This window comes from Rhinatrema bivittatum, chromosome 3 (genome assembly GCF_901001135.1).
Source record: "Rhinatrema bivittatum chromosome 3, aRhiBiv1.1, whole genome shotgun sequence".
Lineage (NCBI taxonomy): Eukaryota > Metazoa > Chordata > Amphibia > Gymnophiona > Rhinatrematidae > Rhinatrema > Rhinatrema bivittatum.
This window is the reverse complement of record NC_042617.1, coordinates 176286961-176303395: the sequence shown is the minus strand read 5'-3', so window position 1 is coordinate 176303395 and position 16435 is coordinate 176286961. Positions and strand designations below refer to the sequence as shown.

At 41.3% G+C, this 16435-nt stretch overlaps 1 protein-coding gene across 1 annotated transcript in view; it reads right to left on the bottom strand.

The window, feature by feature from the left end:
• Positions 1 to 16191, bottom strand: part of DESI2 (desumoylating isopeptidase 2) — a 142030-nt gene extending 125839 nt beyond the window's left edge. The window contains 1 exon segment of the mRNA XM_029593956.1: positions 15806 to 16191. Coding sequence (XP_029449816.1) covers positions 15806 to 15934 — 129 coding nt within the window. The 5' untranslated portion in view covers positions 15935 to 16191.
• Positions 16192 to 16435: the final 244 nt, after the last annotated feature.

Genomic DNA, 16435 nt, shown 5'->3' with positions numbered 1-16435 from the left:
ACCAGATTGTATGCAAAACAATGGAAAAACAGAAATGCCATTCCTCAAAACAATAAAAAGCGAAGAAAATGAAAATCATAACAGTAAAAACATAATAAAAGGAATATTTCACATCAGCGGATGAATAACAGCCAATAATTAAAAACTCAAAAATTATAAAATTTTACAAACAATATTTCAAAATAGCAAACATCAACCAATTAAAACTACTAAAGATCTAAAAAAAATCCCTGCTTGTATTTCCATAGATTGCAAGGGGAGGGTGAACTTTCTCTTCTTATATACACACACACACGTGTATACATGTTCATGCCCTCTCTCATACATGCAAACGCTGTCACGCATCCTCATACACACACAGATGCTCACATACATGCTCCTTCGCTAAGATGCTCATACACACAGAGGTGCTCACACACTCAGTTGTTCACAGGCTTTCACATTCACACACAAAACACATGTTCTCTCCCTGTGGAGAGATTCAGATTGTTGCTCCTCTTTTTCTGCGGGTTTTATTGCTGCTATGCCTCATACTAAATGGAAGGCTAAGATTCAGGACTCAGGGCTAACTACACCTGGCTCAGATTCTCTTCAACCTACCATTGTGGGGTTCCTGCTTCCGATACCCTAACTCCGGTAGCGTCCTTGGCGTTGGACCCTGAGGAGCGGGCAGCCCTGTTGCCAGCCTTACAGACCACCTTAAGTCCCGGAGAGCCGTTTACTCTTCCATTTCCCCTTGTGCCTCATATTTTGGATGATTTTTCACCGCCATGTGGACCCTTGGGCCCTAGATTGGCGATCTCTGGAGAGGCTTCTCCTATCGTGATTGTGACCGGGTTAGCTGCTGCTTCTGGTCCTGAGATATTGGCATTATTGGAGAGCTCTGCACCTGGAATGGATTTGCAGGTTCCCTTTCAGGTTACTGTTTCAACTCCACAGGGGACTAATGAAGATCTTGGAGAGCCGAATATTATACAGGAAAACAGAGGTATGAAGCCTAATTTGTTTCGCACTGCTCTTCCAAAACTTCCGGTAATTACTCTGGACTCACTTTGGTCAGCCCTTATGGCTTTGGAGAAATCCATATCATCCTTAGTTGATGTTACCTCTTCCTATGCTGGCCGATTTCAAGCCCTTGAATCTAAATCAAACAATTTCAGCTTTGGAACTTCAAGTTTCTTCTTTACAGCATACCCAGGATTTGTTGGTTAAATCATGTTTTTCTCACTCATGAAAACTGGTGAACATAGAAAATTCCATTCATTACTTAAATCTACATATTTTAAATTTTCCCCTGTCAAATTTAATTTCTACAATGGATATGCTTAAGAAATATATAACTGAGGTCTTGAAAATGCCTACAGAAATTATGCCTACTTTTGCTAAAGTTTATGACAGAGTCTTCATATTCAAACTCATCTGATCATATTTCTGAACCAGATTTGGACCTAACTCAATTTTTGGAATCCTCTACAGATACTACAATTTCTCAACGTGGGACTCTTTTCTTGTCTTGCGTTTTTTCCCCCATGATAGAGATTTGATATTAAGATCCTTTTTTTGTCATAGACAGTCTTCTTTTTTTTTTTTTTTGGACAAGTGTGGATTTTTCCAGACATTACTCGCTCCACTCAGGAACGTAAGAAAAGGTTTGTTTTAATGCGTCTTGAGGTTTTGACTGTGGGTGCTAAACAAGGAAATCGAAGAATAAATTTAACACCATGATTAGTAATAATACATTGACATGTATATTATGATCCTGCTCATTTACGTTCATATTTGGATGCTCGTCCCACAGTTGACTGTTTGAATTTCGACTAACGGCATTTGTATTTAATGGTATTATGAGCTGCCTCTCATCTCATTAATATTTTCTTTTAAGTTCGCTCTTTTTTTTTTTTGCCCTTTCATCTTGGTAACCCTCTCTTACTTTAATACATGAGGTGTATTGTATTGCTTAATTTTTTTTATTCTTTAATTATTGCTTATTATTATCTCTCATGTATGTTACTATAAGCCTGTATGCTTGTTAATTTGTGAAATTCCAATAAATATGAAATTAAAAACAAAAACCCACATGCTCTCACCCGCATGCACCTTCTCTCTCTTATACACATCCATGCATATGTACTCTCACGAAACGCACACATACACACCCATTCTACCTCATTCAAATATGCTCTCCATGTCCCTTTTTTTTTTTTTTTTGACTGCCAGGAAGACCTCCTCTTCAAAATCTGACACCAGCAAATTGGGTTCCACCAGCATTATTCAAAGCCTCCTTTGTCACTTCTGATACTAGTGGGTCGGGCTCTACCAGCAGCATGCGAGAGCTGCTCTCCTCCTCCTGCTGCTACCAGTGGAGTGGGCTCCGCTGGCAGCACACAGGACCTCCTTCTTTCTTGGCCGCCAGCAGGAGAGTGGAAACCCCATTTTGCCAAATATATAATCCGGTGGCAATGTGAGACAGTCACCCAGCGTTTTGGGGACACGTTTGCTGCTCCAAAGTTTTGCCACCTGAGGCGGCTATTTACTCTACCTCCTCACCCTGCCTCATTATAGAACCACCCCTGGTTAAGAAGGTAAAGGATCTCATATTAAACCAAAAATGAATAATATACATCTATGAATGAATTTATGAATAAATCTGTGTTTTGACAGTATTTGCTTTTGGGCACAACAATGCGAATGGGATAGTCGTGCGAGAGATTCCCACTACATCAAGAGAGACTGGCCACTGACACGGGATAAATAGGCACTAATCTACCCCCTAATGCAATAGGGGGATTAGCACCTATTTAACGCAAGTCCGATGCAGAGTGAATGAGATAGCGCTCATCACATGTGAATGAGCCTATTACTCATTCACTCTGCATGCAAAAAGATAAATGTGCGTCTCCGCACATTTATCACTCAGATACTAACACCTGCCTGGAGCAGTCGTTAATAGCTGAGCGCATTGAAAAGAAGTACAGAAAAGCAGAAAACACTGCTTTTCTGTACTTCTTTTTTTAAAGTAAAAAAAATAAAATAAAATAACTCTGCAGACTGCCGAGTTAAGAAAACCGACGCCGGTAAACTCAGCCTCGGTTTTCATAACCGGCCGACTGCCGGTAATGAAAATGGCCGCTTTCATTACTGGCAGACGGCCTGTTATGAAAACAGAGGCTGAGTTTACCGGTGTCGGTCTTCATAACCGGCAGCCGCGGCGGGTCGCACAAGCGACCCTAGCACCTCCTTCCTAGAATGGCCCCCTAATTTCCATATTGCATGGCGGGTGCTGAAAAGTCAGCGCCAGCTTTCAGCGCACATAATTGCATCGGCCCCAGAGCCTGGGAAAAAAAGTGTTCAGCATCCAACACTTGTTGATTCAAGGAAAATTTTGTTACTATGCTTACACATCAAGCTGGGTCTGATGAAGAATTCTGTCAAGGCCAGGGACAAAACTAAAGCAGCCTTCAAGTAGGTCGCTGGTAAACTTTCTAAGGTTAAGTGAAGCTAAGAAAAAGGAAAGTCTTTGTTAGCCCTCAGATTTGGGAACTTCTTCAAAATAATAAATGTAACTGTGCATTGCATGGCAAGGAAGAGATGCCATGGAAAGCCTTCCAAGTTAGTGGTAAATTTTATTGGAAACAACAAGGCAGACATCTACAAGGAATTGATGGAAAATCACCTCAAGACATTCAAAATCCTAAGCTGCAACATGTCTCTAAAGATACAGTTTTTGCAAGTGATTTCACCAAGACATTGCAGCAACAGAAAAACAGTATCAGGGCAAATAGAATTTATCAATAATTGCAGACTGTTGCTGGACAGTGACAAGAGATGTTCCATTTAATGAATACAAGAGACAAGCCAAGAAGAGCTGAGTAGCCATTGAAAAAGGGCTAAACTTGTCACTATATATAATAGTTTTTGGCCTTTTGTTTCATTGTTAATTTTATTTCTATAATACTTTTGCTGATTTAATTAAGTGTTACATAAACAGGTAACGTGAAATATTATGCAACCATAAATGCACAAAAAGACCTAAGTTTACAATTTATGATTAAAACTCTACTTTCTATGCACCAGACAGATGTAAAATGTAAAAAAACTTAAATATCATGGAAACAGTAGACTATTAGCTGGTTTGTCATATTTGACTTCAGCACATCATCATCAATAAAAAATGGCACATTTGATCACTAAAGCAGATGACTTCTAAAAATTTGTATACTAGTGAAGCTTATAGTTATTCCAGGACAGCAGCATTCATAAAGAAAGGGGGGGGAAGGTGGATGGGGTAAGAGGCCGGTACACATGGATTGAGGGATAATAAAGGCAAGGAGGAGGGTACTGAAGTGGGGTGGTTCAGAGGGCTTCCCCATCACCCCAAGGTTCCACAGGGGATATCCTCCCCCGCCCCCCCCCAATCTTCCAAGAATTCCTTAATCCAAAAAGGGTTGAACCCCCCCCCCCCCCAAATCTATTGCAATCTGTACTGTTTCATAGTAACACAGCAACAGTGAATGACTGCAGATAAAAACCAAAATGAGCCATCTAATCTGCCCAACAAGTTTTGTTTTGGGGTTTTTTTTTATTATTAAATAATAAAAATAATAAAGGGTAGTAGCAACTGCCCTATATTTATATGCTATTCGCTCCTCTCTCCAGGCCAGCTTCTTAGTTACTGAAAATGGATGTTCCCCACACTCCTGCAAACTCTTCTGCCTTGCTGATTTTTAAATTCTCAGGCTTAGCCTTTAAAACCAGAGTTAGCATTCTCTGATCTTTTACAAACCCGAACCTCTACTGTAACCATGAAGTAAATGAATACAGGAATTTTTTTTTTTTATATTATATATATATATATATATATATATATATATATATATATATATATATATATATATATATATATATATATATAAATAAAAGGTGGCTGAATTCTTATGAAAGCTGTGGGAATGGTCAGCAGCCAAGGTTGACAAGCAGCACGACTGCTCCCAAGATTCAGATTTGCATTACTCAGTATATAAATGCTCACTAAAACTTGACTTTTGCTTAATCTATTTTTCTTTCATGGAAAAGCATGTCTCAAGTTGCTATGAACATGAGCTGCTCCAGTTCCATGAATATCCTAATTCGGACTTCATGTCAGACTCAAATTTTCTCCACAGGATCACGTTTTAGCTTCTCAGTTACTACTCCTCCTAAGAATAGCATGCTCAGCCCAGGCCATGCATCCAGCTGCTCAGGACGCCATGAAGCTAGTAACAGCCTGTCCTGTCTGATGGAGGTCATGAGCAAGGGGGTGGGGAAGTAAGCCAGCCTAGAAGTTATACAACCTATGCTAACCAGAAACAACCGAGTTCTGGCTTGTAAATCCTTCAGAGCAGGGGACTGGGCAATTAAGTTTAGTGTAAATTTTTGAGATCTCAGCAAGGATCCATTCAACCTGCCACACAAACTGATTAGATGAGAAATGCAAGGAAATCAGGAGTATTTTTTTTATATTAAACTGGCTTGCCAGTATTAGATACAAGCTACTTTATGATGTGCAACAGACGGTAGATGAGATCAAATGAGGGATGTATTTTTTCTTGATTTGAACAAATGATGTTGAAATGGAGTAAAATTTCATGAAAGCAAATGACACTTAGTTACTTGTGGCACATGTCCATCAAAAACACAAATCAGGGAAGCTAACAGATACAGAACTTTAGTCAAATGATACAAAATAAGTCTCATTAATTCAAGTGTACCTGAAACAAATTCAGAGCCTGTTTGATCTGATGCATGTTCATATGACTCAGGCTATCATTTGCCAGATACCAGAATCACTTTTTACTGGAAAGTGACACACTGAATACCATCATCTTGGTGCATCATGGCAAGAAACTACATTTACAGCAACTAGAGCTACACTGCTCATTCACTAGATGTCAGGAAGCTGGATGTAAAAAGCAAGGGAATTGGCAAGTTAGATGTAAAACAACGATAAGGCAGGCATAAAGAGAATTTGAAGAGAAGCTGGCCATAGAGACAAACTCTTAAGATTTTTTTTTTTAAACATCCACAGTACAAAGCCTGTGAAAGAGTCATCTGGACTGTTAGATAATCCAGGAGTTAAAGGGGCAATTAGGGAAGACAATGCTATATGAGAAAAAGTAAGTGAATTCTGTTTCAGTGTTTACTGAACAGGATGTTGGGGAGATACCTGTGCCAGAAATGCAATGATTTTGAATAACAAACAAATCATATAATAGGGCAGATCAACAAACTAAATAGTAGCAAATCACCTAGGCCAGATTGTTTACACCCCAGAGTTCTTCAAGAACTCAAAAATGAAACTGCAGATCTATTACTAGTGATTTGCAACCTATCGAGTCCTGCTGTCGTTCCTTGTGACCTTGGGCAAGTCACTTTACTCTCCATTGCCTCAGGTACAAACTTAAGATTATAAACCCTCTGGGGATAAGGAAATACCTACAGTACCTGAATGTAATCTACGTTGAAGTGCTGTGAAAAGTGGAATATAAATCTAAAATAAATAAAATAAAAATAAAATATCATTAAAATCTTCTATCGTACCCAAAGTTTGGTAGGTAGCCAATGTGCCGCCAATCTTTAAAAAGGATTCCAGTGGTGATCCGGGAATCTATAGAACAGTGAGGCTGACTTCAGTGCTGGAAAAATTCATAGAAACTATTCTAAAGAATAAAATCACAGAACATAAAGGCATAGATTAATGTCACACAGCCAGCATGGATTCACACAAGAGAAGTCTTGCCTAACCAATCTCCTCCATTTATTTGAAGGGGTTAATAAACATGTGGATAATGGTGAGCTGGTGGATATTGTGTATTTGGATTTTCAGAAGGCGTCTGACAAAGTCCCCATGAGAGACTCCTGAGAAAAATAAAAAGCCATGGAATAGAGGCTAAGTCCTATTGTGGATTGCAAACTGATTAAAAGATAAGAAACAGAGAGTAGTAATAAATGGTCCATTTTCTCAGTAGAGAAAGGTAACAGTGGAGTGCCTTAGGGATCTGTAGTGAGACCGGTGCTCTTTAATATATTTATAAATGATCAACGACTGAGGTGATCAAATTTACAGACAACACAAAGTTATTACAAGTAATGAAATCACAAGCAGATTTTGAGAAACTGCAGGAACTCCTTACAAGACTGGGAGATTAGACACCCAAATGGCAGATGAAATTTATTGTGGGCAAGAGAAAAGTGATGCAAATAGGGAAAAGTAAACTACATTGTAGGTACACGATGTTAGGTTCTATATTAGGAGTTACAACCCAGGAAAAGAATCTGGGTGTCATAGTGGACAATTGAAGTCATCGACTCCATGAGTGGTGGTGGTCAAAAAAGCAAACAGAATGTGAGGAATTATTAGGAAAGGAATGGAGCATAAAACAGAGAATGTCATAACTGTTTCACCTCAGGTTGAGACTACACCTAGAGTACTGTGTGCAATTTTGGTTGACATCTCAAAAAAAAAAAAAAAAAAAAAAGATACAACTGGGAAAAGGTACTGAGAAGGACAACCACACTGATAAAGAGAATGAAACGGCTCCCCTATGAGAAAAGGCTAGAGGTTAGAACTCTTCAGCATGAAGAAGAAAACTGCTGAGGGGGGATATGATAGAGATCTATAAAATCATGAATGAAATAGAACAGGTAAATGTGAATTACTTATTTACTCTTTCAAATAATACAAAACCTAGGGGATAATCCATGAAATTAATAAGTAGCACATTAAAACAAATTGGAGAAAATTCTTTTTCACTTAACACACAATTAAACTGTGGAATTCATTGCCAGAGTGGTAAAGGCAGCTATCATAGCTGGGTTTAAAAAAGGTTTCGACAAGTTCTTGGAGAAGAAGTCCATAAACCTATTAACCAGATAGACTTGGAAAAAGCCACTACTTATCTTTGGGCATTAGTAGCATGGGATCTATCTATTGTTTGGGATCCTGCCAGGTACTTGTGACCTGGACTGTTCACTGTTGGAAACAGGATATTGGGCTTGATGGACCCTCTGTCTTACCCAGAATGGCAATTCTTATGATGGAAACTGGGTACCTATTAGAACAAAGATGGTCATCTGCAACAATAATATTGGTACCTGGTCAAACAGGGCCTCTGTCAAGTTCTGAAGACTATTCTGCATAGTAGGTATTGTGGCATACTTGGTGCTGAGAAAAATTCTTTAGTGATTGTCAATTTGGTGTGGGCTTTCCTCTGATTTAGTTTGAAATCTTATTCTGCTTCGCCTACTATATGACTTGAAGCTCATAGGACTCAACTATTCTCTCTGGGTTCCAGAGTTGAAAACAACTCCAGTTTATTGTTGGTGTTGGAACTAGATAATTTGTGCAGCATTGTCAGCACTCCCCTGCTCTTAGGGCCTGAATAAGCGGACATGTAGCAACAAGCTCACAAAATCCAGTTACTACTGGAAATTAGCTCACCACTAATTTTAACTGTAGTCAAACCACAGGATACATCGCTATAAAACAGACAATCCCCCAATTGATTTTCTTCATATGCATAATCCTTATAGTAAATTATATTAGTCCATATTGTTTGTTACCGAATAGTACTGGCACCACCTATGTAAATTATGATCCATATTCACTTGGATATTGGTGCACTATTGTAAACCGTTATGATGGTAAATAACTTAATGTCGGTATATAAAAACTCTTTAATAAATAAATAAATAAATAAATAAATGTACTGAAGTGTTTTTCCCATGTTGTGTTTATGGGGAAAATACTTTGCACATCTGGCCTTCTATTTAAAAGGATCCTGGTGTATGTACCTCTGTGGGCTTTAATTATAGCCTCTGACTACTAGTTTATTTAATGTGTTACCTGCTCAAATAAATACTATTTGAAGGCGACTATTTGATGAGTTGTTTGCCTGCTCACTAACTTCTCTCCTGCATCTGCTTAGTACATTACCCAAAATAATTTATTAGTAATGACTACAGACTGGAAAAGACACATCAAATTAAGCATTTCCTGATGTTGCTAGTGTTGCTCGTTTCTTAAATATCATAGATAAAAAAACAAGTATCCATTTGAAAAAGTTTTCAGATACCATTTTCAGGGCTGGAAAAATCCCAGGTGCCAAGTTACCTGGATGCTTAGAATTTGAGGCTTGGGACCATCCTGAGGCTGACACTAGGTAATGCTGCAGACCTAGGGCCTGGCAGAGATGTTATCAGTCCTGCCACTGTAGGGCAGGCAAAGCCAAAACCACTCATCCCCCAGTGAGGCCAGGCAAATAGTTGGGAAGGAGCAGAGAGAGGAAGGAGCTGAGGAAGAGTAGAGCTGGGAGGAGAGAGGGTAGAAGAGAAGGAAAACAAAAAGTGAAACAAAAATGAGCAAAATAAGCAAATTTAGTCATTGTAAAAGCAAAAAAAAAATAAAAAATTACACTAGCTCTTACAAAATTCTAGCTGGCACTCCAGTTGTCAGAAATGTTTTTCACCTCCAACTATTTTTACTGATCAGTAATGAGTGAACACAGACAGAATGTAACAAAAATTCTAGTGCAATTTATATAAAACAATACACAAATATCTGAAAGGAAAGCTAGTTATTCCAAGTCAGATTACAAAAAAATCTCATAAGAAAACTATGGATCTTAACTAATAATTCAGACTTCTAGCTATAAAAAAACATACATGTTCTATGCTGTTTAGAAATACAAGCATTAATGGGTTAATACTATTCTGCAACTTACGTTTTGCTTCTAGGCTTTACCCACGTAAACTGGTTATTTGAGAGCTGCTCTGTCTCAATCAGTCTAAAAATTTACATGGGCTTCCACAACACACGTACTTCTATAGCCCCATTTGGGAGCAGCATTCTCAGAGGCTTGGCTCTGAGCGGGATCAGAAAATAACATACATAAATTGTATTTTCAAATCTAAACTGCACAAAAAGTTGGTGCAGAAGTCCAAGGTTATAGCAATTTTCAAAACTGCAAGTATGCACATACCCATACCTAGGAACTTTTGTTGTGGTCACCCTGAGATTGCTGTTGATTAGCAGATGGCAGGTGGGAAGGGGGAGGCATGGAATAATATGTATCAGCTTTCTCTCTTCCACTCCCCATCCCCAGTTTCTCTATTTCTTCCTCCCACCACCACCTGTCCCCCACCAGAGATGATCCCAGCTTACTTCTCCTTCCTCTCTCTCTGACCTCAACATTCTCTTTGCTCCCACTCACTGTAACTCTCAGCTCCATGACTTCTGCATCCTCACTCTACCCTTGGCTGAGTGATTCACAGCTGCAGACTGAGTTTTGTGTATATTGCAGGCCCGCTCCAGTTTCTCCCTACACGCTGCTTGCAGTGTCTACTCCAGGCTCACCCCACTTCTCCTGTTCTCTGCAGGCTTACTGAGGAAGGGGAGTGGCTGAGATGTATACAGAGAGGGCCTGAGATTTCTAGTATTTCCCTGAGACCCTGCAATTAATGCAAACTCTGAGTCTCAGGGTGAAATCCTGAGAGTTCCCAGGTATGCACATACCTTCTTCTTTGAAAGCTGGTGCAAAGAGCATGGGCACAAAATATTCGTGGACTTTGCACAAAAGCAGATCGTTTGAAAATTCCTTCCAAATATTTACTGTTGTAGATCTTAGTAGCAACGCTGGACAAGTTGCTTGTTCCTCCTCAAAGTATGTATATTTTATGACAGTACAGAAAGCTAAAGACATGTGTTACTCTGACTGTTATGGGAGGTCCAAAATAACATTCAGAGCATGTTTCTACTACTATTTAATATTTCTATAGCGCTACATGACATATGCAGTACTGTACAAAACATACAAAAACACAGCCCACAATCTAATAAGACAAACATACAGGACAAGAGACTTGGGGTATAAAGCAAGATAATGGCTAAAAAGAAAAGAAAGTTAGTTAAAAAGACTAAATCAGGCATAAGATTTAAAAGCATTTTAAAAAATGTGGGTCTCTAGATGGGATTTAAACATGGCAAGAGAGGGAGAGCATAACTCACCAGTTCAGGAAGACTATTCCAAGCACACGGTGCAGCCAGGTAGAAAGCATGGAGTCTGGAATTTGTAGTAGAGGAGAATGGCATAGATAGCAGTGACTTATCCAACGAGTGGAGTGCATAAAGAGGGGTGTAGAGAGAGATATGAGAGGAGAGGTAGTGAGGTGCCTCTGAGTGAAGGCATTTGTAGGTGAGAAAGAGGAGCTTGAACTATATGCGGGAGTGGATAGGGAGCCAATGCAATGACTTCAGAAGAGGAGTTACGTGAGCATAGGGGCTTTGGCAAAAGATAAGTCATGCAGCTGAATTTAGGACAGATTGCAATGGAGAGATGATTTGCCGGGAGGCCTGTGAGAAGCAGGTTTCAATAGTCTGAGCGGGAGGAGATGAGTGGATAAGGGTTCTGGTAGTGTTTGGATTTTGGCAACAGAACTGCTTCTGTCTTCTACATCACAAGCAGACAATATTAATTTAGATATCATTTAAGAAAGCCTTTCCAACAATGATTTGGATTTTAAGACATATGTATAAAGCAAGAAGGTCTAATCCGATCTAATTAGTCCTTATCTAAAAGCATTTTGTTCTTAACAGTTTATTCTGAGACAAACTACAATTTAGCCAATTTCTTCTCCTTCACCTTCATCTCCTCAATTAACCCCTTAAACCCTGCTTAATCCCTTCCCATCTCTGGAACTGATAAACTGAGTGTTAAAACTGTACTGAAATTCACTGCAGTTTCTTAATGCATATTTAAAAAATGTTTTATCTCCCATTGCAGTAAACTAATGGTATGCTAATTCACTGGAAATTAAAAAATGGACACAAACCCAAAAATATACATAAGAAAATTTTTTGTATGCATAAAATATGACTTGTGCACACAAAAAATGCTTTGTTTGCATAAACCTTACCTTCCAATGCAGGATGGGGTTTTACACTCACATAGGGGCCGATGCAAAAAAAAAAATGCACTGAAATCAGGTACTGAGTGTTCAACGCACACCCAGGCACCTCTCCTGGGGGTGCCATGCAATATTTAAGTTAGGGATCACGCTGCCAAGTAGGTGCTAGGATTGATTGCTCGCCCCTAGCGCCTCCTTGGGCACCCAGGAGAGGTCAGCTGTCTGTGGGTTAAGAAAATAGACTCTGAATTTATCAGTGTCTGTTTTCCTACCTGGCGCACAGCTACGGGTTAGGGAAATGGACTCTGGTTAACTGAGCATCCGTTTCCCTAACCTGACCACCGGCACTTTTTTTTTTTTTTTGTAATTTTTTTTTATTTTTTATATCTTTTAAACTTTTCATTCCTCCAACTTAATATTGCCATGATATTAAGTTGGAGGATGTACTGAAAAGCAGTATTTTCTGCTTTTCTGTACAATTTTTTGGGGTGCTCAGAAATTAACACCTGCTCTGGGCGGACACTTTATCAGCATAAAAATGTGTGGATTGGACACACATTTCTTTTTTGCATGTGGATTGACGAATAGCCTCACCAACATGCATTTGCATTTGTTGAGTGCTATTAGTTTCGACGCGCTAATCCCCTTATAGCATAAGGGGCTATGGACACGTATCCGACCACAGGTTAAACAGTACGCTTGGCTGAGCGCACTATTTTGCATCGGCCTCATAATGTGCATGAAAAGTTATCCAGCCAGCTTAGCGCCCTCACATAGAAATCCCATGCAAATGAGAGCATTAAATATTACCAAACCCCCCCCCCCCCCCCACACACACACACTACTCTTGGGGGAATTCTGCGCTACTGCGGAGTGCAGAATTTGCGCAGAATTCCCCCCCCCCCCCCCTGCACAGAATTGCCTTGGGCACCCAGGAGAGGTCAGCTGTCCGCGGGTTAAGAAAATAGACTCTGAATTTATCGGCGTCTGTTTTCCTACCCGAATTGCCAAATTCTGCGCAGAAAATAGCAGGAGACCCCAGCATGCCGCGGAGTGCGCGAACACAAAGGCCTGTATGTGCCGCGCTCCATTCGCGGCGAAGATGAAGGCCCCGGCGCACCGTTCATGGAAGGCCCCCGTTGCCGCGAACGGAGTGTGCTCCACTCGTAGCAAAGATGGAAAGCCCCCAGTACTGAAAACAGGGTCAAACTCTTGGGTCTGGCAATAGAGTGGAAGGGGTTGAGCTTAGAGGTGGAGGGGAGAGATACTGGCAGGTGGAGGAGTGGGGCCTGAGAGGGCAAAGTGGCCAGAGGAGTAGGGAAAGTGAGTGGAAGGGACACTCTTACAGTGAATTTCTAGGGAAATTCTGCATCTTTAAGTAATAACTTTATGTATTAATTTAAAATGTAATTACTCAAAGACTAATGTAAATTGTGTTATTTTGACAAATATAAAGTTTGCAGAATTTTAAGTTTTTGTGCGCAGAATTCCCCCAGGAGTAACATACAGAAGTGTGCAGGCTTTGCTCAGGTTTTATTAGCACTGGAAACTTTACTCTTGGTCAGAGGTAGAGTAGAGTAAAGTGTCCAGTGCTTGTGAGAGAAGTGGCTAGGCAGTTGCTTTACACACCATTTGTTCGGTATGGTTTGCTGATCGTTCACATGCTCAACCATTTTATTTTAGAGCCAAACCTGCAGTGGGCGAGGAGGGGGGGATCCAACTCCTCTAGCCCCATGAGTAACTCTCCAGTCCCAGCCCATTGCCAAACCCTCTGATTCTCTTCACTGAAGTCCAGCCCCATGCCCCACAGTCACCAGGTGACCCAAACCCCAAGTAATACACAGGAGCACCACATAATATGTGGTGCACTAGGCTAGTCACACTAAGCAATGCCTAAAGACAACGCATCCCGACCTCATACAAACATCCTCCCTCCACCATTTACCCCCAAAGCACGATGGGAGTGAGGAGGAAACTATCAACATAGAAACATAGAAATGACGGCAGAAGAAGACCAAATGGCCCATCTAGTCTGCCCAGCAAGCTTCACACATATTTTCTCTCATACTTATCTGTTTCTCTTAGCTCTTGGTTCTATTTCCCTTCCACCCCCACCTTTAATGTAGAGAGCAGTGATGGAGCTGCATCCAAGTGAAATATCTAGCTTGATTCGTTAGGGGTAGTAGCCGCCGCAATAAGCAAGCTGCACCCATGCTTATTTGTTTTACCCATCCCGTACATCACCTCGTGCTGGGTGGAAAGCAGCGAGTCCTCTCCTCACAGTAGAAGGGCAAGAGCAGGCCAAGACAGCAACAACGAAAAAAAAAAAAGGCCCTCCACTTCTTTCCCCCAGCTGAAACCAGGCATTCAAGGTTCAGGAACCGGAATGAAAAGGAGCAACAATGCAACCAGTCTCAGCAACTTTTGTTTTGCACTCACTGACAACTCTACACACCTCTCCTCCCCTCCAAGATAAAACAGGCAATCAGCCTGTGCTAAATGCACATTTTAATTCACAGGCCGATGCAATAAGATGCACGTAAAAAGATGCCCGCTTTTCTGGGAGCCTGATGCGATATTTAAATGAGCTGCTATGTTAAAAAGGACGTGCTAGGGAAGGCTTGTGCATCCCTAACACTCAAATGCATCAGGCGCCCACAATTGCAATGGGCACTCAATATGAGTGTCCATTTTATCCCTGCCTCAGTTGATTTTGCCCAATATACATGCACAATTTACATGCCTGGAACATTTACCGGTATATTGTGCGTCCAGAATTTTTTTTTCACTTGGATCAGGCTGTCACATTATTCCTTTAATCATGAACACCGTAAGCAGTAGACCTAAGTATCACAATACTTAGGAGGAAGAACCACACAGAACAGTATTTTTGCATTTCTCAGGAACCCTTGACTGGCAGAATGACAATGCCAGTTTCAGGGCTGGAGTTCAATTTCCACATTGAAAAGTGTGCATTGGGTGCCTGGCTATTTACTGCATCTCGGGAGTAATAGCCTCAACTATATAGAATTTACATGTGATGAGTGCTGTCAGCTAAACAGTTGTTTGGGCACGCTAATCACCTTATTGCATCGGGTGCTAGTCTAATGTGTCCAAAATGAGAGTCCAACCGTTCATTAACCTATGCACTAGGCTAGTCACACTTTATTCCCTCGGCCCCTCAGTGAATGCACATTTTTATTCCCAATGCATTAGCCTAACAGCTTACTGCATCAGGTTTTTTTTTTTTCAATTAGCCTGTGCGTTAGGTAACTGTGCGCTAAATTGCAGCACAATTTTAAAACTCAGGTTTCTGCATCAACCCAGAAGTGTCCAGTGCTAAGAGATCAAGAGGTAACCTTGAGCCCCTCTCTGCATTTGGGGCGGGGGTAATAGCTAATACTAATCATTAACATGGGATTTACATGAGGGTATTCATCTGTGCACATATTTTTCATGCGCAGAACGCCTTGGTGCATCGGCGGTACAGTTTACACACAAGTGTGGGTTAAACTGTGCGCTCTGCTGAGGACACTTATTACATCGGTTCCTGTGTCTGACTCTAGAAGGACCACGGCAAACCCAGTCCCACCTGTTGCATCAGCTGAAAGGCTCCCAGGAAAGCGCAAAGCCAAGGTGAATAAAACAGCGAAAAAACTAAAAACCCTGATCTTAAAAAAAAAAAAAAATGTGCGTACACAGATAGAAATGGAAAGGGATGTGTATATGTAACCTGTCCTCATTTATTATAATAGCAGTCTGTTACCTTCCTTTTTAAGGCAAGCAAAGCACGTTACTCTCAATTGCTCATGATCGTTTCGGAGCCGCTACTGTTTTATGGGGGGGTGGGGGCACCCGAAGTTACCGGCTGTAAGAAAAGCTTTTCCTTTGGCCACCGCCTCTCACCATGTCGTACACGTTGAGGATCACGGGCTGGTTTGCCATCCTCTCTCCCGGAGCTCGCGTCCTGCACCGCAGTCGTAGCCGGCCTCATCGGCAGCAGAGGCTCGGCCCCGTCCGGTGAAGGGGAGAGGGCTCTCAGTGCAGGGGCTGCGCGCCACTCCGGCCCAACCCGAGGAGAGCTCCAAGAGCGCACAAGAGCTTGGGAGCCACCATTGCCGGCTCGGGAAGACGGAGAGGTAAGAGAGAGCGGCACCCCCCCTCACCGTTGCCGAAAGGAAAAAAAAACAAAAAACCCCAAACCTAGGAACTTCCGAGGAGGAGGAGCCGACACAGCCCGCCTCTTCCTCCTCCTCCTCCCACAGGCCCAGATTTGCTCTGCCAGCTCGCGCTGTCTTGCTCCCTGATGGCGCTCGGCAACACCAGCTGTTGGTGTCTGAAAACCGGAGGCAGGCGCGGTTAAAAGAAGCAGCGCCATAGGCTCGTTGATAGAAGTGTGAAGTACAGAGCTGTATGCAGAATACGTAAAGACAAGAAACAGATTGTCATTACATTTTTTTTTCCCGTGCAAGTTACCTTGTGTCACACGTACCAC